Genomic DNA, 25,568 nt, shown 5'->3' with positions numbered 1-25,568 from the left:
GCTAGAGAGTGTCATAGCATATGCACTAGCTGGTGGAATACAACACAGAGGTGTGTGGCACTCGGCAGGCAATGGTGAGTGTAACACAGCATTGGGCTCTGCCGGGAGCGCGCTGTGACTCTCAAGTGATGTTGGTCCCCTTTCCAGAGAGTAAAATAAAAAGTATTACACATCCGGCAGTGGATGTGTGTTTTATTAACCGTGAGGGGGGTTTCTTGCATTGTTTTGGTCGAATTTTTGTCGAATCCCCTTTGAATGGCTTGCTGTGCATGTGTATTAAATGTGCCCGTCAATAGCTACCCATGTTTGTATAAATAAACGACAAGGGTGTCTACCGGGATTAGGCACGGTAGGGCATCAGACATGTCAGAGCTTCACTAGTGGTGTAAATACATTCCACGTGGATTCATTGTATGCATAGTCGCCTTTTAATGAATATCACGCAAATCGTCATGGTGATAGGTACGTACGGTTTGTCCAGCATGTCCTAGGTGTGTCTATAAATATATATTTTTTAAAAATAATAAAAAACAGTGGCCGGCCCTGGGGATTGGGGTCAAAAAAATATAATTAGGAGACAGGCCCTGGGGGATGGGGTCATCAGGGCCAATAAATTAGAATAAGAAGGGGAACCACACAGCCCCCCTTCTTAAAAAATTAAAATAAATAAAAGACTGGCATCGTGCCGGAGGCCACGCCCCCTCCTTGCAGCACTCTGCAAACGCGCCCCCTGGCGAGTTGTAAGTTGGGGAATTAATTCCTCTTCAATACTGAGGGTCCCTGAGGGCCAACTAGCCCAACAGGCATCTCCAGTATGCGCCAGGGAGCTGCGCTGCAGACAGGTGTTCTGAGGCCAAGACCCTTTTTACACCTCTCTGCAACGCAGCTCTGTGACGCTTACTGGAGGTACCTAGTGGTCTAGTTTGACCCTAGGGACCCTTAGGATTCAAGGGGACTTAATCTCTCAACTTAGAACAGCCACAGGGCGCGTTTACACAGTGGTGAAGGGAGGGGGCGGGGCCTGAGGTGACGTGTGCAAACACGCACTATGGCACGTTTTAAATTGGGGATATAATTTCCCTTCAATACTGAGAGCCCCTGGGAGCTAACTAGCCCACCAAGTGCTTCCAGTAAGCGCCACTGAGCTGCATTGCAGAGAGGTGGTCCAGGCCGTGCCACTTTTTACACCTCTCTGCAACGCAGCTCTGTGGCACTTACTGGAGGTACCTAGTGGGCTAGTTGGACCCTAGGGACCCTCAGGATTCAAATGAACTTAATCTCCCAACTAAAAACGGACACAGGGCGTGTTTACACAGTGGTGAAGGGAGGGGACGGGGCCTGAGTTAACGTGTGCAAAAACGCCCTGTGGCCTATTTTAAGAGGTAGTTTTAACCCCCCTGCTCTATTATATACTAGGGGCTTACAGAGGAGGTCATGCTAATCACAGGGGGACCCCAACGCATAATGTTCCCTAGTGTATGTAGGTGTTTTCACTGTATTCTAAGTGTCTTTTAACATAGCACTGGCTCTAGGACTGGTTAGTCAGACTCAGTTACCACCAGTATCCGTCTGAAAAAGTTGAGGGTACAGGATGATTTTGCAACAAGGATTCTTTCTGCTCTTCTTTTTGTTCTTTCTGCACGTTATCCTTCTTCCTGCACTTTTCTTCGTCTTTGAGGACTTCTGTTGCTTCTTTCTTCACTTCTTTTTTTTCTTTCTGTGCATTTTTTCTTATTTCTTCACATGTCCTATCTCTGTAGGCATAGTTAGAAATTAGCATTTAAAAAACCTTTGAAATTCACAGAAAAAACCATAGGTTTCAGGCACGTTATAGTTAGGAATTAGCATTTAAAAAACCTCAGAAATTCACTGAAAAAACCATAGGTTTCAGGGGTGTTATAGTTAGCTGGACTTTTCACTTGTACAAAACCATTGAAATTCCCCCGTTATAGTTAGTTCAGCTAACTATAACTCGCGCGCCCGCAATGCACTGCTGATGACGTCACATATAACATCACTCATGACATGGTCAGTGACATCACTCATGACATCACTGATGACATCTCAAATGACATCACTGATGACATCACTGATGACATCATCCTTGTGATAGAGTGGCAGACCTCCTCTCACCCTAATATAACCTTTGATACACACATTCAAAAATAGAGACTAAAATTTTCAAAACAATGGACATACCAATACCAGTTACAACAACCTCTTCAGTAATTCTAAGATCCACATACACATGTAAATGTGCAGATATTTATATAGCGCAAATCACCAACCGGTCTCTAAGCGCTTGCTTAGGGAACCCGTCCTGGTATTCCCCTGTGAGAGAACCCAGCAGGGCATCCACAAGGTGAAAGCCAAGCATCCCGCCGCGAGGGGCCATTGTGGAGATTAAGCAAGCTATTGCCCAGAGTCGCAGAGTGTGAACCCATGAATCGAGTATGCACTGGAGCGAGAATTATCAAGTCCATGGACAATTTATGGACTCAAGACCCAGCCGAGCCGGGAATTGAACCCTGGTCCCGGGCTGACCTCTGCTTCCAGGTCTGCCTACTCTAACCAGTGAGCCACACTTCTCCACATCCACTCATTCACCAACAGTCCTATACAGTCACTCATACATGTACTCACTCATCATATGTACTCATACACCTATACATCCTGTTACACAATGCCACTCATCCATAGAGTTACTCACACACATAGTCACTCATGCTAATAAAGAATCAAACATACATTTACTTGCATATACAGTTATACACACACCACCACACTTACTTCTACGGAAACTTACACATACTTAGTCTTTTAAACAATCACTTATAGAAACACATACTTATTCATACAGGAACTCTTTCAATCTCTCATGTCATGAGTGATGTCACTGACCATGTCATGAGTGATGTAATATGTGACGTCATCAGCAGTGCATTGCGGGCGCGCGAGTTATAGTTAGCTGAACTAACTATAACGGGGGAATTTCAATGGTTTTGTACAAGTGAAAAGTCCAGCTAACTATAACACCCCTGAAACCTATGGTTTTTTCAGTGAATATATATATATATACCCATATATACATATACCCAAAAACACATATATATACACACATATATCATCCACCAAAACATCCCCAGTTTGAAGACGCACTCGAAGAGCAGATGAATTAAAAGGAAACTGGCATTTTCATTCAGATGCATTTATTTCCCTTACGTGTTTCAAAGCACTCAGCTTCTTGATCACAGGATTGACGATACTGCACAGAAAGAGTGAAAAGGCCCTCCCCTCTGCATGTCCGTTTAATTAGCCCTCAGTGGGCCTCACGGGTGAGATCAACTAAGTGTTGCATGCTGGGATCAGTAGTGCACTTTCAAAATTCCTTTACCTTGAGTAGGTTCCTGTGCTGTGTCAAAATGTTCATTTCATTTAAAAGCCCTCCAGTGGGCCTCTAGTTTAGTTTTCTTTTTTTCTGCTGTTCCACTCAGGAAGACTTGGAGTAGTTCCATGTCCTCGTGGCCCCCTCACCTTGGCCTTCAGGGGTGGTGCAGTCTTCCCGGCTGGACTTGGGGAGGGGGTGTGCTGCTCCTCTCCCTGAGCCATTTTAAGGCCCAAGGGAACCCCATCCCCAGGCGCTACTTTCATTTTAATGGGGAGGAGTGAGTGCACCCCCTCTCCCTGCGCCACTGTATTGTCCTCGGGACCCCATCTCCTGGGACCCATTTGCTTTTTATTGGGAGTGGCCCCACTCCCCTAGCCATGATATGCCCCAGGGACCCCATCCCACAGGGATTGCTGTAGTCTTGTAGGTCCGGCTTGGGGCCCCACTTCCTGAGCTATGGTAGGACCCCAGGTACCCCATCCTCCAGGGCCGACTTATTGTTTGTGTCCCGGCGCCCCCATCCCGGTACTCTTTTTCCTACCTGTGAGATCACAGGCTGGGACGACTTCAGAGCTCTCACCAGGCGGAACAAGCACAAAGGCTCCCGCTGGGTGGGAGCTGAAAAGTTTCTTCTTGCACGGGAGAGCATTAGGATTGCTCCTGCCCAGGGCACCCAATTTATAATACATGTAAAACAAACAAAAAAGAGCTCCTGCATTGCCCCAGGGAGTGGGGCTACTTGTAGGTAGCAAGTAGGGCTGTGGGGGACTTGGGGCTCCCCCTACAGGCCCCCAAAATAAGTTGTGTGTCTCCCGGGTGGGGAACAACTTATGGCTGCATTATGTGGCTTGAGGCATGTAAAAAACAAAAGACTCAAAGCACCTGTTTAATGTTGTTTTGTCTTCAAATGCTTTATCTAATTGTTTATTGATAGACATTACAATAACCCCTTGAAAGAAAACAATAGGCCAGCCTTGTATATATAGACAGTGACTTACATTAAAATAAAATAGAAATTCACTTAAAACAATTAAAGGTTGATGTTATAGGCTAGCTAGGTATTCAAACACAGGTAAAAGTGACGTTATACTTAGGTGACAATGTCAATTGCAACATAATATTTCAAACTAAATAAAACACTGAAATTCACTAGTTATAGATAACTGAAGTAACTATACCTTGAGCCCAGAAGTAACTAGAACTCAAGCCCTGAAGTAATTATAACTTGCACAATGTCAGTTGCAATATAACATTTTAAACAAACAAAAAACACGGAAAATGACCAGTTATAGATAACTGAAGTAACTAAAACGCGAGCCCAGAAGTAACTATAACCTGTGCATCGCAAGCTTAGAATCTAACAACGCGTTCTCTTCATGTGTACCTTCTACTTCGAAATCAATAACATCTGTCAGCTTATCCCACAGGCCTCTGTTTAGTGTGGGAACGAGGGCGCCTAATTGGCTGAGTCTACAGATAGTACAAGGGATCTTCCTTCCCGACCATCAATCTTCTGACTGAAGAAGAACATGCAATGGATTCCCCCGGCTATGACCACAACTCTGCAGTCAAGGGCAGAGTGGCTACTAAAAACAGGAAAAACAGTGTCAAACGCATTGTAATTTCAATTCAATGAAGGCAAGCGGGATCTGATAAATGTTACGTTGTGTTATTGGCACTTGTTATAGCACAGTGACTCACTCCCGAAGGAGTATCTTAGCAGTTTCTGCTCAGGAACGGTACAGTGCATTTCGAACATCCACGTCTTTAAAAGTTTTTTTAACTTGGGAATGTCTGAACAAGTGTGAATATGCAGACCGAGTTTGTTCCAATTAAGTGGGGCAATGTAGGAGAAGGATCTGCCTCTGAATCTGGAAGTGCATATGCGAGGGATCCTTCATAAAGCTTTATTTGTGGACATAAGTCTGGTAGGGTGGTAGTGGTAGAGTCTGGAGTACAGGTAGGTAGGTAATATATTATTACCCGTTACCCCGAAACCAGCCCCAGGATGCTTGTTTCCGGTCCAGTGAAGACCTGGCTTTGCAGCTTGGGCTGAACTGTTCCCATGAGGCACAGGGTCAAGACTGATTTGCATATGGCTGAGTCTGAACTGGGGTGGTGAAGTGAGCTAAAGAAAGAGCATCTGTGACTGGGGGTGAGTGTCTGAAAAGTTTCAGCGCTCCGTCCATCATCTCCTTGTGATTGCTTTAATATATTAAGTGCCTTATGGGTCACGCAACATAGCTTGAAAATGGCGCGTTTTCTAATGGGGAGCAAGTGCAAGGATTTCAAATTGGGTGCGGAAGAGGAGCATGAGGGGAGGTAGCAGATCAGACAAGCCGCCGTGTTCTGCACTACTTGAAGTTTGGACAGTAGTGGGTCATTAACTGCCACTAGCAGTGCATTCCCATAGTCCAGGTGACTCATAATTAAGGCTCCCTGTTTTCCGTTTTTACTGATTTTTACAGATAAATGCAGACAGAAAACATTCATTTTCTTGTCTGTATTTATTTTTAAATGTGGATGAAAACGGAAATTCGGTTGCTTTTTGAGTAATTCTAAATACTGTCAGCCATGACTGCCAGGCTAATAGATGTGTGGAATGATCGCTAAGGGCATTAAAGATTTTTTTTTTAGAAAAGAGGCTTTAGCAGTAGTAGAAATGCACAAAGTTGATAGTGAAATTTGCATATTTTCATGTAAGTGCACTGACTTATCTTCTGCGGGTGTTCACAACACTGAAACCTGGTAGACATTCAAGCATGAGTGCATATTTATCGGTTAAATAAATGTGGAAATATACTCATTTCAGCTTAACTTTTCCACAAAACCCAAAATAAAGATGGATAAATACAGACGGAAATGGCAACAAAAAAAATACCATAAAACCGGGAGCCCTACTCATAATTAATGCCTGTACTAGGGTCTTGCTTGAAGTGGAAGGAAGCCAGGGGAAGACTTTTCTTAGGAGGCGTATTTAGGCAAAGCAGGTTCCATAGGTCGCGATGACCTGGTCTTTCATGAATAAAGCTTGATCAGGTATGATGCCACCTGTTTTGAGAATGGGGCTAGACCAAATTCAGTGGGCCACCAGAGCTCCTCAACCTTACCGAATAGCGGTATCTCCATTTTCTCACCATTCAATTGAAGGCAGTTTTTAGTCATCCACTCAACAATTTCTCTCATGCAGCTCGTAAACCAAGATTTAACTTTTTTCGGATCTTGACAAAAGGAAATGAGTAGATGGGTGTCGTCAGCATATGATACGATGTCAAATCTGTACAATCTTGCAATTTGCGCCAGGGGAACTACATAGATATTAAATAATGTCTGGCTCAGGGAGGAACCCAGTGGGAATCCTTTGTTGACCAAACAGTGTTTGAGACTTGAAGAAGATGCAGAGTGGGGATTGATCGAGATTAGTAGTCACTGCATATATCTGACTAAAATTGGTAAATGATGGTTAAAGGCAGTGCTTAATTTGAGCCAGTGGTTTCTGGTGCTCAGCACTGGCCCTTAATTGCCGGAACCTGCACTTATGACAGCTGCCACATGGTGGTGCTGTTTGTACAATTTGAAGATGAGCAGAAAAACAGACGTTGGTTTATTCAATATACATTAAAAACAACTAATACCTGCCACCCAAGCCACTCTTAAAGCTTTGGCGGCCTGAAAAAGTCTGAATTGCGGTGTCTCCTGACGAGGGCCCTGGCACTTATTATTATTATTTTTTTTTTATAAGATAAGCACTGGATAAAGGCCTCCACTTGAAAGCATTTGGTTTCCTCAGTACTGTGCAAGAATATGCCCTACCATTATGTTGCACTTCGGGATCACCCAGAAAAGGCTAATGTGTAACTAATTGGCTTGGTCTGGAAAGAGGCGGAATTATGTACATTCTCTTGGTTTAAATTGTATTGAATCACATGCTTATAATCAACTTCCTCACAGTTTTACACACTTTGTTTCAAAGAAGGAACCCTAATGGCTTTCTTGATATGTAATCTCAGAAGAGGTTGTAGAGAATGACTCCGACATCGATACTTTCCTCGACACCGAGTGTGCTCTCTCGATGCAGAGGAGCCTCCAGATAAAAATAGCACAGAAAACTGAAATACTTCTTAATGCCAACATTTCTAAAGGGCGTACATGTTGGGCAGAACGTGCCCTCAAAGATCTTCATCCCATAAATCCGTATTTGTAAAGCACAAACTACTCACCCTTACGGGTCTCAAGGCGCAGGGGCAGTCACGGAAATTAAGTGAGCTATTGCCCAGAGTCACATGGTGCTGAGCTGAGCTGCCGCCGGAGCCGGGAATCGAATCGTGAACCCTGTGCTCCGAAGTCAGCTGCCTTGGCCGCTGCACCACACCTCTCCACCATGAGAACTAACCATCTTGAAATACCAGATGAAGTAGAGGAAAGCTAACAGTGCAGAGATCCATGGTCGAAAGAGAAAAAAAGTATTTTGAACCTTTGCTACTGGAGGGCCCTCGTGCACAAGGTAGGAGGACTTTTACAGGGGGCTGCTGCACACTATTCAATGGAGCTCTTTACTGGCTGTGCAGCTCAGCCTGTTTTTAGGTCTGGCTTGACAGCGCTCCTATCTGCAAGGCGTATTGTAACTAATTATTTTAAGGAGACATAGATTGGGTGTTGATTCCACACAGAGGCGTATTAATCTGTCACCTCATGTTATTGGCAATTTGATTTATTATTCCGCCTTCCATAAAGCACTTCCCTTTGAATGCATGAGGGACTTTTTTACATCTGAAAGGAGCACTCAGTCAGGATGCAGCTTGTCATATTCAATTCTTTATCTCCCATAGGCATTCTATGCAGAATGTAAACAATTGCCATTACGGTTTTTCCAGCATTTGCAAAGACACTAGGGCAGGCTTTAATGTGATTTCAACATGCAAATAGCATTTGCAAATGCCTTTGTTTATGTGTGTTGACATAAAAAAGGCTTTTGGGCTTTGCAATGTTAGTTTAATGCCATGCTATGTCACTATTATATGGTACACTTTCAAAGGGTTTCATGGTACCATAAAACTGGGTAACTATACCATCTGTTATTTAAAGTACCCAGTAAAAGAGAGAAAAGCACTATATAACAAGAACTGGCAAAGTCATGCGTTTCGCCAATTAAAGAGTTTTTGGCTTTGCCAATGTCTTTTAGCCATTTTGTACATCAGTGTATGAAATGGAGTAAAGTAAGTAGAGTGGCGTGGTGTTGAGAGGCATAGATTGGAGTGGAGTCGAGTGGCATAGAGTGAAGTGGTGAAGAGTGAAATGACATAGAGGGGAGTGGCGTTGAGGGGAGTGGCGTAGAATAGACTGGTGTAGAGTGCAGTGCGTAAGCATCGCAACGCTTTTCTGCGAGTAGCATACTACTCCAAACCCAAGATAACTTGTTAGTACAATTTATTGATTTCATGTATGTTTAGAAGAGTTTGGAGAGGGATAGAATGATCCGAGTGTATTTTAAAAGGGGAGTTTGGAGTAGAGATAGAATGGTGGGAAAGGATTTGAAATATATGCACTTTTCATCTTCTCAGGAAATAGTTTGAAGATTTTATGTGTTGAACCTTTAATATGATGGGGCAGAATAAACACAAGGAATGCAGACGCGTGCCATGTACATTGCCGAGGGGGTGGCTTTTACACTACAGCCAGGCAGCTTGCTTCACATGAAACCTTCTTCACTGACTCCATTTTTAAACAGGGATCTTTTCTTCTTCCCATGCACAGATAGGGCTCAGCTGGACTGACATTTCAATTGGATGTCCCCAATCACACTGTCCAATCAGGAGACTGCTGGTGCATATTTTAACAGGCAGAAACGCCACCTTTAGGTCACTCTAAAGTGTAACAGTTCAGATAAATTACATTTGGAAGCTTAGCAGGAGAGGTGATCGACGTGTTTACCTTTCGATGTACTACAGTTTTAGCAGGAAGATTATACTAATGCTCAAAATTCTACATCCCACAGAAGTCAGTGATGCAAAGAGGCATGACACAGCGATACACAGGACACGTGTCTTTTAAAGAGAAGCTTGTCTCGCACAGACCTTCATTTCTCAAATGTAACGAATCCTTCTCGGATGCGTTAATGAGCAAATAAAGCAGGGTTTTGGAAGACACAGACTGCACACAATGTTTACTGTCCCGAAGCCGGACACTCATCAGCAGGAGTGTCTGTATGGACATCTGTGTGTAGCGCCTCCACTCATGCACCGACATGTGAATCCGATTAAAAGTCATCGCTAGCCCCCTCGGCTCCTAGGAGAGCTCTTAGGGCAAAGGAAGCAGATCAAAATCCAAGAGGCAAGGCCAGGATCCAACCCACCAACGAGGACTGGGAAAGAGAAACACAACAGTCAAACAGCCGCTTTGAGACTAACAACACCTAGCGCCTAAAACATGCGACAGAATGACCAGAGGCGTGGCAGGTTGGCCCCAGTCCAAGAGCCACAATGTTGACCACTTATGTAGCGCAAGACAGACAGACACAGACACACAGACACAGATACACACACACACACACCCCACCCCCCTCTGATTTGTGGGTGTTTATTACCCAACTCATTGGTGATTGCATAGGTGCAGTGGCTACGGTGCCTGACTCCGGACCACGGGGTTCACGGTTCGATCCCCCGCACCGGCAGCAGGTTTGCCCATTACCATGTGACTCTGGGCAATAGCTCGCTTAATCTTCCAGACGGCCCCCAGCGCCGGGACACCTCTCCGGAGGTAGCTGTGCGCTTTACAAATGCTGGTATTTATATAGCGCTAACACGCCACGTTCTGGCCGCTTGAGACATTCTGAGGCACAGTCTGCAGGCAGAGAGGCCAAACAAAGCTGTGCTCTCTCACTGGCGCCCTGAGCTCCCATTTACGCTCCCTGAAAGGCCCAATATGTGCAGCTTCTCCACGTGAACTGCGTGGGACTAGGAACACACTCTAAATGCGTGCAGTTAAATAAATAATAATAATAAAAAGTACCTGCGGTCCAGTGGAAGGACATTATCCACAGGAAGCAGTAGTTGGTCCATGGCAGGTACCAAAGATTCCAAAAGAATCCAAAGCCCAGAAGGGACCCGGACACCAGGAGGAGCAAATGACCAATGGGAAGTAAGGAAACAACAGTAACATGGGAGCCAACTAATTGTAAGTAAAGGGAAGTAATGGGTGGGCTCTAAGCCCCCTTTAGTTTATCTTTTCTTTAGGACAATAACTTTCGCCGACTGTGCATGTGCACGGTAGGCGAAACCTGAAAAGCAAGGTGGTTTTATTATTATTGATGCCAAAGTTACATTAGCATGTACCAAAATTACCACGGGTCAGCTCGCAACAAACATCGAGATAGGGAGAGTTCCCAAACAAAACCTTATGTTTAGCCTTTTCATGCATGCTGGTGTCATCTGGTGGAGATAGGCCTCTTTACTAGGCCTGGGCGGTAAATTCTGTTCCGCTCGTGGAATTTCCGGAATTTGGGTAATTCCGCGTTCTGCGCAGAACATGGAATCTCCCAAAATTCTGCGTTCCGCGGCTTTGCAGAATTCTTTGCTTGTTCGCGTTCTCAAAATGCGTGTTCGCAAGGTATTTCCCCCCGAGCACACAAACAGCGTTCGTGAACAGGAAAAAAGCATCGCGAACAAGCAATTCCGCATGTTTGTGGAATTTCTGCGTGCTCGCGAAGATTATTTAGCATTTCGCGGAGCTTTGCGGAGCGCGACTACGCAAATTCTGCCCACCCCGTCATTACACGCTCTTGTTTTATGCCACAGATCATCTGGACAGAGGGTTGTTTTAGAGATACTGTTTAATTCCCCAATCACCTTCCTGTCCCAGAATCTGGCCTAAGTGAGTAGGAATGCGGACCGAGTAACACTACCAGGGTCTGTCATCCGAGCATTAGGGTTCTGACAGGGTTTGATGTAGGTCAGTAGCTCAAGCGAGCTGAATCGCATCAATGCATGAGAACAATTCCTGTAGTCGCTCTTCATAGAGTGATGCCTCCAGGCTTACCCAAAGCCTGGCCCAAAAAAACACAACAGGGCATAGACTACATTTTCGCCCCAGTCCTATTTGTAACAATTGCAGTGGGGTGGATTTAGGCACATTAATAAGATCAATCTAGAGGGCATTATTGGCTTTACGTTAACACAAGCTCCGAATTCTACTTCTTAAAGAGCCCTAGATTCCAAGTAAATGTCTTTAAGAGGGCCTGTGATCTGGTACCAGAATGTCATAACCAAATATATATTCTTACAGAAGTACCTTGTCCTAAATATAATTTGCAAAATATCTTAACATTAATAAAAATATTTTAACAGAAAACCTACATGTGACGGCCGACAGAAAATATTTTTGCTAACAATATTCTGACATACAACCGCGGCTGATAACAGTTCCTTTTCCACCCTGGGGCTCAATGCTCATAAGGCGTGTGCAGAGCTGGTTAGCACAGCAGCACTCCTGCCAATTTGAGATGACTGTGTCCCTGACCGCTGAAATGCAGACCAAGATGGTTGAATTAATTCTCTATTGGAAGGATACTATCAAGGAGATGGAAAGACTTCTTTCAGGAATACCTCCAACATTTTGGGTTATTGGGATCAAGCTTTTCTATTTCGCATTATTTCACAAAATAATGCAATAACCCGTGAGGCAAATGTGATAAACACTACTTTAAGGAAACAGGCATCACCCGTGTAATACCCTCTCTGCCCTTGCGTAAAGTCAACATGGGGACATTGCTAATGGAGATGAACTCTTTACAAGCTCTTAAATATTGATCCATGTTGTTGCTAAAGCCATTAAAGTGTGTTCTTGCCAGAAGGTATCCTTTCCTTACTCCCCTGACAACTTTTAGGGTTCTTGTTTGTCCATCTCTGACACCATCTTCTGCAAGAAAGTTGGTAAATACACCAAACTGTACCTTCATGGAAACCAGAGCAGAATAAGAAACTAGAGCAGCGGGCAAAGTAAAAAAATAAATACAGGATCAAATCAGTGAGCACCGATAACCAAACTTACCGCCACATTTAGCACAACTTCAATCAACCACAAACTGAGGGTGACAGAAACAAAATAACCCTTTACAACACAGTTAGGGGATAAACACAGGCCAAAGAATAAGCCACAAGCCATGGATACAGATTTTCTGTCTCTTTCAAACCTTTGGCAGCTAGGGACATGGCACAAGGTAAGCTCATCTTCCACAGATCCTCGCTGCTGCGACAATCATTTTGCTTTGTCGCAGCGAGCTTGAGCTAGAAGATGGCTGTACAATCCGGGACCTACAAGTGGACTGAAGAATAGGAATAACTGATGCTTACACATTTCATTTCAGATGGAGGATCTGGTATTAAGATACTGTTGGTGATCTGAGAAGTCCATAGGGTAATCCCTAGGACACAAGACATGATAGTGGCGACCAACCCCACTTGTTGATGCTGAGGAGTTGCAGTCTTTGGACAGATTGCAGCAAAAGTGCCGCGGAGTAATAAAGACCCGAAGACTCACATTTGATTTTGCATCGGGGGGGGACCACTCTTTGTCAGGGGTACCCTTGATTTGCTTGCAAACATGCACTTGTGTTGAGCATGCAATCCTGGTACACGCGGCCCTGAATGACTGATGTCACTTGAGGCATTTTAAAACCCCTGGAGGGTGGTCTCACATCTTCCAAGCATGAAGCCCATAGATTTCGCTGAATCTAGCTCAGGGATGTATATCAGAAGATCGAGGTAAAATATTGATTACTACAATATCGCTTAATGGAGCAAATATGTATAAATGCGCTATGTAGTAAAGGGAAGCATAATAACAGAGAGTGGTGAGAGAGGAACAACAAAGTACGACCAAGGCTAATATCTTGGAGGCGGCCAATCACAATGGTTTGGTCAACGGTGTCTAACGTTGCAGGCAGGTCCAACGGGACTAAAGCGCTGGTGGTGCTGAGATCAGAGCCCATTCTAGGATCATTAAGCTTAAACAGACATTCGGAAGAGATGAAAAAGCCCAACCCCAAGCGAAATGGAGGTAAAAAGATAGCATGAAAGTGGCCTTAGATAGCCAATACTTACACTGCGTGAGGCTCCTTAAATCGGCCGACCTGCTGGATCTGGTACATGAGATCGCCTCCATTCACAAACTCCATCACAAAGTACAATCGATCCTGAGCACAAGAGAGAACAAAAGAGATTAGCTTCTCAAACATCTTCTCAGATCTAGATGCAAAAAGCAACAACTTCAAGGCCGCCAGCGGTGTGCATCGAGTGGATGGCGGGTGGTACCCTGGCGCAGAGCATTGGATGTGACAGAGAAGACACCTAAACCCTTGTCACAGCCAAACGCGCTCTTCAGCATCTCAGCGAATCCATGCCCAGACAACATAAAGGAGAACCAGGGTTTATGTCCACCGGTCACGTGTGCACAAAGATCTACCAGTCAATACATCTCACGGAAGACCTCAAGCAATGCTTTATACTGTTCCCTCCGTCACTGTGAGACTCCGTAAGGCCTGCCTGCCTGTGCGTCAGATGCAATACACCAAGGCCTGCCTGCTTGCTTGTGCGTCAGATGCAATACACTAACGCCTGCCTGCCTGTGCGTGAGATGCAATACACTGAGGTCTGCCTGCTTGTGCGTCAGATGCAATACACCAAGGCCTGCCTGCTTGTGCGTTAGATGCAATACACCAAGGCCTGCCTGCTTGTGCGTCAGATGCAATACACCAAGGCCTGCTTGCTTGTGCGTAAGATGCAATACACTGAGGCCTGCCTGCTTGTGCGTTAGATGCAATACACCAAGGCCTGCCTGCTTGTGCGTTAGATGCAATACACTGAGGCCTGCCTGCTTGTGCGTCAGATGCAATACACCAAGGCCTGCCTGCTTGTGCGTCAGATGCAATACACCAAGGCCTGCCTGCTTGTGCATCAGATGCAATACACTAAGGCCTGCTTGATTGTGCGTTAGACGCAATACACCAAGGCCTGCCTGCTTGTGCGTTAGATGCAATACACCAAGGCCTACCTGCCTGTGCGTGAGATGCAATACACTGAGGCCTGCCTACTTGTGCGTCAGATGCAATACACCAAGGCCTGCCTGCTTGTGCGTTAGATGCAATACACTAAGGCCTGCTTGATTGTGCGTTAGACGCAATACACCAAGGCCTGCCTGCTTGTGCATCAGATGCAATACACTAAGGCCTGCTTGATTGTGCATAAGATGCAATACACCAAGGCCTGCCTGCTTGTGCGTTAGATGCAATACACTGAGGCCTGCCTGCTTGTGCGTAAGATGCAATACACCAAGGCCTGCCTGCTTGTGCGTCTGATGCAATACACCAAGGCCTGCCTGCCTGTGCGTGAGATGCAATACACTGAGGCCTGCCTGCTTGTGCGTCAGATGCAATACACCAAGGCCTGCCTGCTTGTGCGTCAGATGCAGTACACCAAGGCCTGCCTGCTTGTGCGTCAGATGCAATACACTAAGGCCTGCTTGCTTGTGCGTTTGATGCAATACACTGAGGCCTGCCTGCTTGTGCGTAAGATGTAATACACTGAGGCCTGCCTGCTTGTGCGTGAGATGCAATACACTGAGGCCTGCCTGCTTGTTCGTGAGATGCAATACACTGAGGACTGCCTGCCTGTGTGTGAGATGCAATACACTGTGGCCTGCCTGCCTGTGTGTGTGTGAGATACAATACACTGAGGACTGCCTGCCTGTGCGTGAGATGCAATACACTGAGGACTGCCTGCCTGTGCGTGAGATGCAATACACTAAGACCTGCCTGCCTGTGCGTGAGATGCAATACACTAAGGCCTGCCTGCCTGTGCGTGAGATGCAATACACGGAGGCCTGCCTGCTTGTTCGTGAGATGCAATACACTGAGGCCTGCCTGCCTGTACGTGAGATGCAATACACTAAGACCTGCCTGCTTGTGCGAGAGATGCAATACACTGAGGACTGCCTGCTTGTGCGTTAGATGCAATACACTAAGGACTGCCTGCTTGTGCGTGAGATGCAATACACTGAGGCCTGCATGCTTGTGCGTAAGATGCAATACACTGAGGCCTGCCTGCCTGTGCGTGGGATGCAACACACTAAGGCCTGCCTGCCTGTGCGTGAGATGCAATACACAGAGGCCTCCCTGCTTGTTCGTGAGATGCAACACAATGAGGCCTGCCTGCTTCTGTGTTAGAGGCAATACACTAAGGCCTGCCTGCTTCTGCGTTAGATGCAATACACCAAGACCTTCCTGCTTGTGCGTCAGATGCAATACACTAAGGCCTGCCTGCTTGTGCGTTAGATGCAATACACGAAGGCCTGCCTGCTTGTGGGTTAGACGCAATACACTAAGGCCTGCCTGCTTGTGGGTTAGACGCAATACACTAAGGCCTGCTTGCTTGTGCGTGAGATACAATACACTAAGGCCTGCCTGCTTGTGCGTTAGATGCAATACACGGAGGCCTGCCTGCTTGTGCGTTAGATGCAATACACTAAGGCCTGCCTGCTTGTGCGTTAGATGCAATACACTAAGGCCTGCCTGCTTGTGCGTTAGATGCAATACACTAAGGCCTGCCTGCTTGTGCGTTAGATGCAATACACTGAGGCCTGCCTGCTTGTGCGTTAGATGCAATACACTGAGCCCTGCCTGCTTGTACGTTAGATGCAATACACTAAGGCGTGCCTGCTTGTGTGTTAGATGCAATACACTATGGCCTGCCTGCTTGTGCGTTAGATGCAATACACTGAGGCCTGCCTGCTTGTGCGTGAGATGCAATACACTAAGGCCTGCCTGCTTGTATGTGAGATGCAATACACTAAGGCCTGCCTGCCTGTGAGTGAGATGCAATACACTGAAGCCTGCCTGCTTGTACGTGAGATGCAATACACTGAGGCCTGCCTGCTTGTCTGTTAGATGCAATACACTGAGGCCTGCCTGCTTGTACGTGAGATGCAATACACTAAGGCCTGCCTGCTTGTACGTGAGATGCAATACACCAAGGCCTGCCTGCTTGTGCGTTAGATGCAATACACCAAAGCCTGCCTGCTTGTGGGTTAGATGCAATACACCAAGGCCTGCCTGCTTGTGCGTTAGATGCAATACACCAAAGCCTGCCTGCTTGTGCGTTAGATGCAATACACTGAGGCCTGCCTGCCTGTGAGTGAGATACAATACTCAAACACTTCAGAGGTCCTGCAAGAGCTCAGATGAACATATCAATGTGGGATCCTGTAGGATCACACAGAAAGCTGCTTTGAGGGGTATGAACATTGCTGTCTCCTGCACAAGAAGTAAGCACCATGCATGAACCCCTTGAGCAGCATGCTTGCATGGGAGCAGGGGTCGCCATCCTTTCTTGTTATGAGTGCTACCTCTGTTCAACGTAAATCATCCCGAGCTACTAATCTTGTTAGCGTTGTAATAGCGCCCAAGGCGGACAAGATTATATTTGCGGCATTGATTACCAGCAACAATCCCTCAGTGCATTAGGCAGGGTTGCTAGCAGTAACGCAATAAAAGGGTGCGCCATTTTTTAATGCCTTGGCATGGATTATGCATAACATCCCCAGCTGCAATGCCCCAAGCACGACGTAATAATATTCATCATAAGTATCCCCAGCGCCAGGTGATTTATCACTCACATATCATCTTCAAATATATTTTGGAAATTTAACCATTTTTCTCAAAGCATCAGATTATGACTTCTGAAAATTTGCAAATTTACTCAAATACATGCTTTTTGATTTTCGTATAGATATATTATTTTGGCCAAGCAAAAGCTTCTAATTTTGCAGGATGGCTGCACACAGGCGAGCTACTCACAGGGAGCTGGAGAGCTACTAGTAACTCACGAGCTACTCGTTAGAGAAGCCTCCGTTGGAGGATACGGAGCACCTGCCCTGCGCTGTACCGCAGAAATCCTCTCACAGCGGCAGAGATGCAAGAGAAGGTATACGGCCTGATTTACAAGGGCACGTTAGTCTCAGCTCTTGCGCTCATACATCACTTGTTCTTACGTGTATTATCGCCCCTCAATGGTGTAATGTTGAGCACGAGTACACACTACAACAGGGCTGAGGAGTGGCTCCTCCATAGAAGGGATGCCCTGGAATGCTTGTGCATACCCTCAAGCTTGCACTTTGAGTGTATTCACGCACATTTTTGACTCATTCTCCACTTAGAAATTGTCTGAGATTTACTCCTGCAGAGGGCAGTAGTATATCCATTTGCATGAGGGAAATGGGCTTGGAAATCACCATCAATGGTGTTGGGGTAAAGTAAGGTGGGGTCCCATGTGAAAATGTTTTTCCTGTTGAGAAAAAATATAAAAGTGCCACTGCGTGAAGGTTTACACAGTCACAAGTGCGAATTCATGAAGGAGTATGACTAAAACCCCATAATTGTCCCAATGTTTTGGCAGCCTCAACTCAGAAGCCCCTGTGGGCTCCAAAAATGCACAAATCTGCAATCATGCAGGATGGAAAACCTGCAGTTACAGATTTCAACATTTTTGGTGTGTCGGGCTGACAAGGTTTTTTTTCACTATAATGTCCCTGTAGAAGCCTTTGAGGTACGCAAGGAAACAGAAGAGGAGGTATTCTCCAGCCGACAGGCCGCTGGAGCAGAGCATTGTAAGGCAGAGTAGCGTCTTTGGTTATTAACTGTTTATTTCATTAAATAAAGGTTCCATAAAACACTCAGGCCCTGATTCACACGGGTAAACTTAGACCTGAAATCTTAGTTTAGACCTGAAGTCTCACATTAGACCTGAAGTTCAAGTTTACACCTGAAGTCTCACATTAGACCCGAAGTCTAAGTTTACACCCGAAGTCAAAGTTTACACCCAAAGTCTAAGTTTACATATGAAGTTTAAGTTTACACCTGAAGTCTAACATGAGACCCGAAGTCTAAAATTAGACCTGAAGTCTCTCGTCTCCATTGGTCGGTATTCTCCCCAGTTTCTTTACTTCACCGTCTACATCCCTTCACCTCCCATCTCCCATCTCTCGCGTCCATTGGCCGTTATTCCCTTCTGTCTCCTTACTACACCCTCTATATCCCTTCACCTGCCATCTCCCATCTCTCGCCTCGATTGGTTCTCATTCCCTCCGGGCTCCTTACTTCACCTGCTACATCCCTTCACCTGCCATCTCCCATCTCTCGCCTCCATTAGTCGTTATTCCCTCCAGTCTCCTTACTTCACCCTCTACATCCCTTCACCCGCCATCTCCCATCTCTTGCCTCCATTAGTCGTTTTTCCCTCCAGTTTCCTTACTTCACCATCTACATCCCTTCACTTGCCATCTCCCATCTCTCGCCTCCATTAGTCGTTATTCCCTCCAGTCTCCTTACTTCACCCTCTACATCCCTTCACCTGCCGTCTCCCATCTCTCGCCTCCATTAGTCGTTATTCCCTCCAGTTTCCTTACTTCACCCTCTACATCCCTTCACCTGCCATCTCCCATCTCTTGCCTCCATTAGTCGTTTTTCCCTCCAGTTTCCTTACTTCACCCTCTACAGACCTTCACCCGCCATCTCCCATCTCTCGCGTCCATTTGTCGTTATTCCCTCCAGTCTCCTTACGTCACCCTCTACATCCCTTCACCTGCCGTCTCCCATCTCTCGCCTCCATTGGTTCTCATTCCCTCCGGGCTCCTTACTTCACCTGCTACATCCCTTCACCCGCCATCTCCCGCCTCCATTAGTCGTTATTCCCTCCAGTCTCCTTACTTCACCCTCTACAGACCTTCACCTGCCATCTCCCATCTCTCGCCTCCATTGATCGTTATTCCCGCGAATCGTCTTACTTCACCCTCTACATTTCTTCACCTGCCATCTTCCATCTCTCGCCTCCATTTGTCGTTATTCCCTCCAGTCTCCTTACTTCACCCTCTACATTTCTTCACCTGCCATCTTCCATCTCTCGCCTCCATTTGTCGTTATTCCCTCCAGTCTCCTTACTTCACCCTCTACATTTCTTCACCTGCCATCTTCCATCTCTCGCCTCCATTTGTCGTTATTCCCTCCAGTCTCCTTACTTCACCCTCTACATTTCTTCACCTGCCATCTTCCATCTCTCGCCTCCATTTGTCGTTATTCCCTCCAGTCTCCTTACTTCACCCTCTACTTCCCTTAACCTGCCGTCTCCCATCTCTCGTCTCCATTGGTTCTCATTCCCTCCGGGCTCCTTACTTCACCTGCTACATCCCTTCACCTGCCATCTCCCATCTCTCGCCTCCATTGATCGTTATTCCCTCGAGTCTCCTTACGTCACCCTCTACAGACCTTCACCTGCCATCTCCCATCTCTCGCCTCCATTGATCGTTATTCCCTCGAGTCTCCTTACTTCACCCTCTACATTTCTTCACCTGCCATCTCCCATCTCTCGCCTCCATTGGTCGTTATTCCCTCCAGTCTCCTTACTTCACCCTCTACATTTCTTCACCTGCCATCTTCCATCTCTCGCCTCCATTTGTCGTTATTCCCTCCAGTCTCCTTACTTCACCCTCTACTTCCCTTCACCTGCCGTCTCCCATCTCTCGTCTCCATTGGTTCTCATTCCCTCCGGGCTCCTTACTTCACCTGCTACATCCCTTCACCTGCCATCTCCGATCTCTCGCCTCCATTGATCGTTATTCCCTCGAGTCTCCTTACGTCACCCTCTACAGACCTTCACCTGCCATCTCCCATCTCTCGCCTCCATTGATCGTTATTCCCTCGAGTCTCCTTACTTCACCCTCTACATTTCTTCACCTGCCATCTCCCATCTCTCGCCTCCATTGGTCGTTATTCCCTCGAGTCTCCCTACATCACCATCTACATCCCTTCACCTGCCATCTCCCGCCTCCTCGGATCCCCAAAGTTAGCACTGAGGTGGCCTCAGCAGATCACCTGTAAGCTGTTTTCAGCAGACTAACAAACTACAGTTTAATTAAGATGGATTAAGTAATTAGGCTCCTGACAGTGAGAACCCGGACTGTTTCTAAGGAGCGCTTTTGAGTCATTAAGGACGATAATTTGAAGCTCATTAGAAGCCATTCCCAATGCAGAAGGCCCATCCCGATACCCTCGAGAGCTTGCTTCAATCCAGCTAACGGGAAGTCAATGGCACAACGCTTCCCAAGATGGCCACTTTGGCCAACGCATACAAAAACATAGACTGAACCGCTGTCGGTCCATCCGTCTGATCTGCACAGTCACACCAAGGTGTGGCAGGATGAAAAGCTGCAAATGCATTCTGGTGATGATGTGCAAACCAAACAGAGGGTGTCAGGAGGTGCCAATGCATATATCTGATCTGAACAGAGAGGGAACTTCAGGCTGAATGGATGCCAATGCATGGGCAAGCCCTTGTCCAACCCACACAAAGGGTGTCAGAAGAGGTGATTGCAAGCATCTGACCCTGCCCAACCTACACAAAGGAGTTGCAAGGCTGGCTGTCAATGAGCAACAAAGCCATGCCCCGCATGGATACCAATGCATGCTCGAGTCATGTGCAATTTACAGACTGGAAGGAAGCCCTGCTTTCAGTGCATTTTGGGTGTGAGGAGAAATGTTGTGCTAAAAAAAATAGAGAAAACACCACAAGCGCAGCAAACAGAGCTGCTCACGTTGTTCCTGCACATCACACTGAACTTTAACTGAAATGTTGCCCAGATCTTCTTTTCAGTTCCATTTCCTGATGGAGGTGCCTGTGACTATCATAAGGTGCAAGGCACTGCAACCGAGTGCAGGGATCAGAGGCAGCAAACGAGTCATGATCCTGATTCCAAATGTCTTTAAAGTGCCCAGTCACTCACTGGCGCAAGATAAGGGCATGCAGCCCCCATCCTGTTAGTATCTGCGACGTCCAATGGCGTGCACTATTACTTTTTTGACCTGGTTAAAATGTTAATTACAATCACACATATGGCAATAACAGGAAAGCTTGCAAAAAGTCTAACCACTGGCAATCGCTTGGGTAGCATTCCATGCCATCATTTTTAATCCACTGCGCCACTCTTGACAAAGGTCTGACAGGGGAGGAGCTGAACTGGCAGTTTGGTCTGGACTATTCCTATTGGAGCAGGACCATGGCTGATTTGCATAAGGCTGGGTCTAATCTAAGGTGACATGGTGAGCAAAGGAACAATGGGTTGGAATGCTAACCCAAGTCATTACCAGTGGTTAGACAGATTACCAGCCTTCTTCCCGCCAGGTTTTGTGTGTTTGATGTAATGCCCTAAGTGGCCAAGGGTGCACCAGACATGGGTGCCCCCAGTCACTGTATTACTGGATCCAAGCTGCACCCGAGTGAAGGAGGAAACCCTTCTCGGGTTGCTTGGGTTCCAGTTTGGAGAGGGCCCGGCTGAGCATGTGAGGATGGACTGTTCCTATAGGAGCAGGGCCAAGTCGGATCTAATCTGACGTAGAAAAGTGCACAGAAGAACAACGGGTCAGAATGGTCCCCTGAGCAGTTGCCAATGGTTACACAAACTGCATGCATACCTCTCACCACTTTTTGTGCGTTCAGGATGTTAATTGCGCCAGCGAAATCTGCGTAATCACCAAACGGTAAATGGGCCAATTTCGCTTTTTTTACATGCAACAGACTCTTCTGTGCAGATATTTTCGGACTGAACAAGTGTACTGCTGATATCCCATGAGACTTTTTATTTCACAAATTGCACGCTTGCGTGAAAAAAAATTATGCGAGATACTTGCAAATCAGATTTTGCTCTACAGGCATAATTTTGTGTAATTTTGCCAATTTATTATGGAATTTTTTCAAGAAAAATATGCAGTTTCGCACACCCAAGCTGTTCATTCGATACAGTGACCGAAAGAAGCAACATATTCAAGGCGCTGTTGTAGAACTCGAGTGGAGAAAGATGTGCTCCGTGTCAAGTGGTGTTTGATGAACAGTTGCCCACAATATGCCGAACAGGAGCCGAGTGGGGGCGCCGGGCGCCCTCCCGCACGTCCAGGGGCATTAGTATGCAGGCAGGAGTGTGGCTTAGCATCTCTGGAGAGATTGCTCGAGGGATGAGCTTGGAACTCTCTTGTGATGCTGCCCATGTGCGCGCGGAGCGGGGCTCTTCATCAATCCCGCTCAGCGCGCGACCTCTAGCCTCGCTGCGACAACCGGCCACACTTGGGTATTCCAGGCAAGATGTCCGCGTGGAGCGGCGGAGCGGAGAGGGCGGGGCCAGGCCCTTCGTGTTCATTGCAGCAGACACACTGGAATAGCACACTTCACTTGTTGTGCAGAACACGCCCCTGTGTGCGCGAGGGCAGGCCAGTCGTTCCCGCAGGACCTATTGAAATGAATGCATGACCTACTGAAATGAATGAAGGCCCCACGGACTCCTGCGTACACCATGTCGATGCATCCCCGAGCCTGGCAACAGTCGGAGAAACTCGGGCCTCTAGGACCCAGGGGCGCATCCCACTCGTGCTCAAGTCACTCAGTCGTAGAATGCTTTTCATTATCTTTCCCAAAGCAGAGATCAAAAGCACAGACACTGCTCTGTGACATTACATCATGTACTGTAGAGCGCTGCACACTGCTCTATGACATCACACCAAGTAGTGTAGAGCACTGCACACTGCTCTATGACATCACATCGTACTGTAGAGCCCTGCACACTGCTCTATGACATCACACCATGTATTATAGAGCACTGCACACTGCTCTGTGACATCATGTATTGTAGAGCGCTGCACACTGATCTATGACATCACACCAAGTAGTGTAGAGCACTGCACACTGCTCTATGACATCGCATCATGTACTGTAGAGAGATGTACACTGCTCTATGACATCACACCAAGTAGTGTAGAGCACTGCACACTGCTCTATGACATCACATCGTACTGTAGAGCGCTGCACACTGCTCTATGACATCACACCATGTATTATAGAGCACTGCACACTGCTCTGTGACATCATGTATTGTAGAGCGCTGCACACTGATCTATGACATCACACCAAGTAGTGTAGAGCACTGCACACTGCTCTATGACATCGCATCATGTACTGTAGAGAGATGTACACTGCTCTATGACATCACACCAAGTAGTGTAGAGCACTGCACACTGCTCTATGACATCACACCAAGTAGTGTAGAGCGCTGCACACTGCATTATGACATCAAATCATGTATTGTAGAGTGCTGCACACTGCTCTATGACATCATGTATTGTAGAGCACTGCACACTGCTCTGTGACATGTATTGTAGAGCGCTGCACACTGCTCTATGACATCACATCATGTATTGTAGAGCACTGCACATTGCTCTGAGATATCATGAATTGTAGAGCGCTGCACACTGATCTATGACATCACACCAAGTAGTGTAAAGCACTGCACACTGCTCTATGACATCACACCAAGTAGTGTAGCGCACTGCACACTTCTCTATGACATCACACCAAGTAGTGTAGAGCACTGCACATTCCTCTGTGACATCATGTATTGTAGAGCGCTACACACTGCATTATGACATCACACCAAGTAGTGTAGAGCACTGCACACTGCTCTATGACATCACACCAAGTAGTTTAGAGCACTGCACACTGCTCTATGATATCACACCAAGTAGTGTAGAGCGCTGCACACTGCTCTATGACATCAAATCATGTATTGTAGAGCGTTGCACACTGCTCTATGACATCACATCATGTACTGTAGAGCACTACACACTGCTCTATGACATCACACCAAGTAGTGTACAGCACTGCACACTGCTCTGTGACATCATGTATTGTAGAGCGCTGCACACTGCTCTGACATCACACCAAGTAGAGTAGACAACTGCACACTGCTCTATGACATCACACCAAGTAGTGTAGAGCGCTGCACACTGCTCTATGACATCACATCGTGTAATGTAGAGCACAGCACACTGCTCTGTGACATCATGTATTGTAGAGCACTGCACACTGCTCTGTGACATCACATCCTGTAGTGTAGAGCGCTGCACACTGCTCTATGACATCACACCAAATAGTGTAGAGCACTGCATACTGCTCTATGACATCACACCAAATAGTGTTGAGCACTGCACACTGCTCTATGACATCACACCAAGTAGTGTACAGCATTGCATGGTGCTTTGTGACATCAGATATTGCGCAATAACTCACTTCACACTACACTGTGACATCACATCCTGTGTTGTAGAACCCTACACACTGGTGTGACATCGCATATTGTACTGCACATCATTGTATGCTGCTCTGTAGTATCACATCGTGTAGTGTAGGGCATTACACACTGCTCTGTGACATCACATCCTGTAGTGTACAGCATTGCACACTGCTCTGTGACATCACATCCTGTAGTGTACAGCATTGCACACTGTTCTGTGACATTGCCTATTGCTCCGTAGATCAACTCCATGCTGCTGTGTGACATCACACATTGACTCAGGGCCATTGCTCATAGTGCTGTGAGATCATATCCTGTACTGTAGATCGCTGCACACTGCTCTGTGTCATAACATTCTATACAGTGGCTTACTGCTCGCAGGTCTTTGACATCACATCCTGTGCTGTAGATCACAGCACACTACTCTGTGACGTCATATACTGTACTGTAAATCGCTGCACACTGCTCTGTGTCATTACATCATACCAGGTAGATCACTGCACGTAGGTAATGGACATCACATCCTGTATGTAGAGATCACAGCACACTACTCTGACGTCATGTACTGTACTGTAGATCATTGCAAGCTGGTCTTTGACATCACATATTGTATTGTACATCAACGCACAATGTTCCTTAACTTCACATCCTCTACAGCAGAACAGTGCACGCTATTCTGTGACATCATATACTGTACTGTAGAGGTTTAACAGAAAGATGAGAGGCAATATGATAACAAAAACGTTCAAGTTGCAATGATATTCAATTCACCATTTTCAGTGTGAGCAGAAGATTCTTTATTTCAGTTTCTTCACAATCAATTGGACACAGCCAGCGCGTTTCGCCCAATAAAGGCTTCTTCAGGGCACTGTAGCGTACTGACATTAGTTGTGGATCATAGTAAGAGACGCCAAATCTCTACCGCAATTCTTCAAATCCTCTCAGTGTTCCTATTCTTTTGCTTCCTTACACGGTTCACCTATAGTTCAATGAACGATCAGTGCTTATTCAGTAGAGATAGGCC

The 25,568-nt window shown here is 46.4% G+C and overlaps 1 protein-coding gene across 2 annotated transcripts in view; it reads right to left on the bottom strand.

Moving 5' to 3' along the window:
* Window positions 1-25,568, bottom strand: part of PRKCB (protein kinase C beta) — a 1,047,370-nt gene that overhangs the window by 349,717 nt on the left and 672,085 nt on the right. For both annotated transcript variants that reach the window (XM_085629465.1, XM_085629464.1), the window contains exon 11: window positions 13,486-13,577. In XM_085629465.1, coding sequence (XP_085485591.1) covers window positions 13,486-13,577 — 92 coding nt within the window. The remainder of the gene's footprint in view (window positions 1-13,485; window positions 13,578-25,568) is intronic.

Source organism: Triturus cristatus, chromosome 10 (genome assembly GCF_964204655.1).
Source record: "Triturus cristatus chromosome 10, aTriCri1.1, whole genome shotgun sequence".
NCBI lineage: Eukaryota > Metazoa > Chordata > Amphibia > Caudata > Salamandridae > Triturus > Triturus cristatus.
Note: the sequence above shows the minus strand (reverse complement) of the source record. Positions and strands in the feature narration are given on the sequence as shown.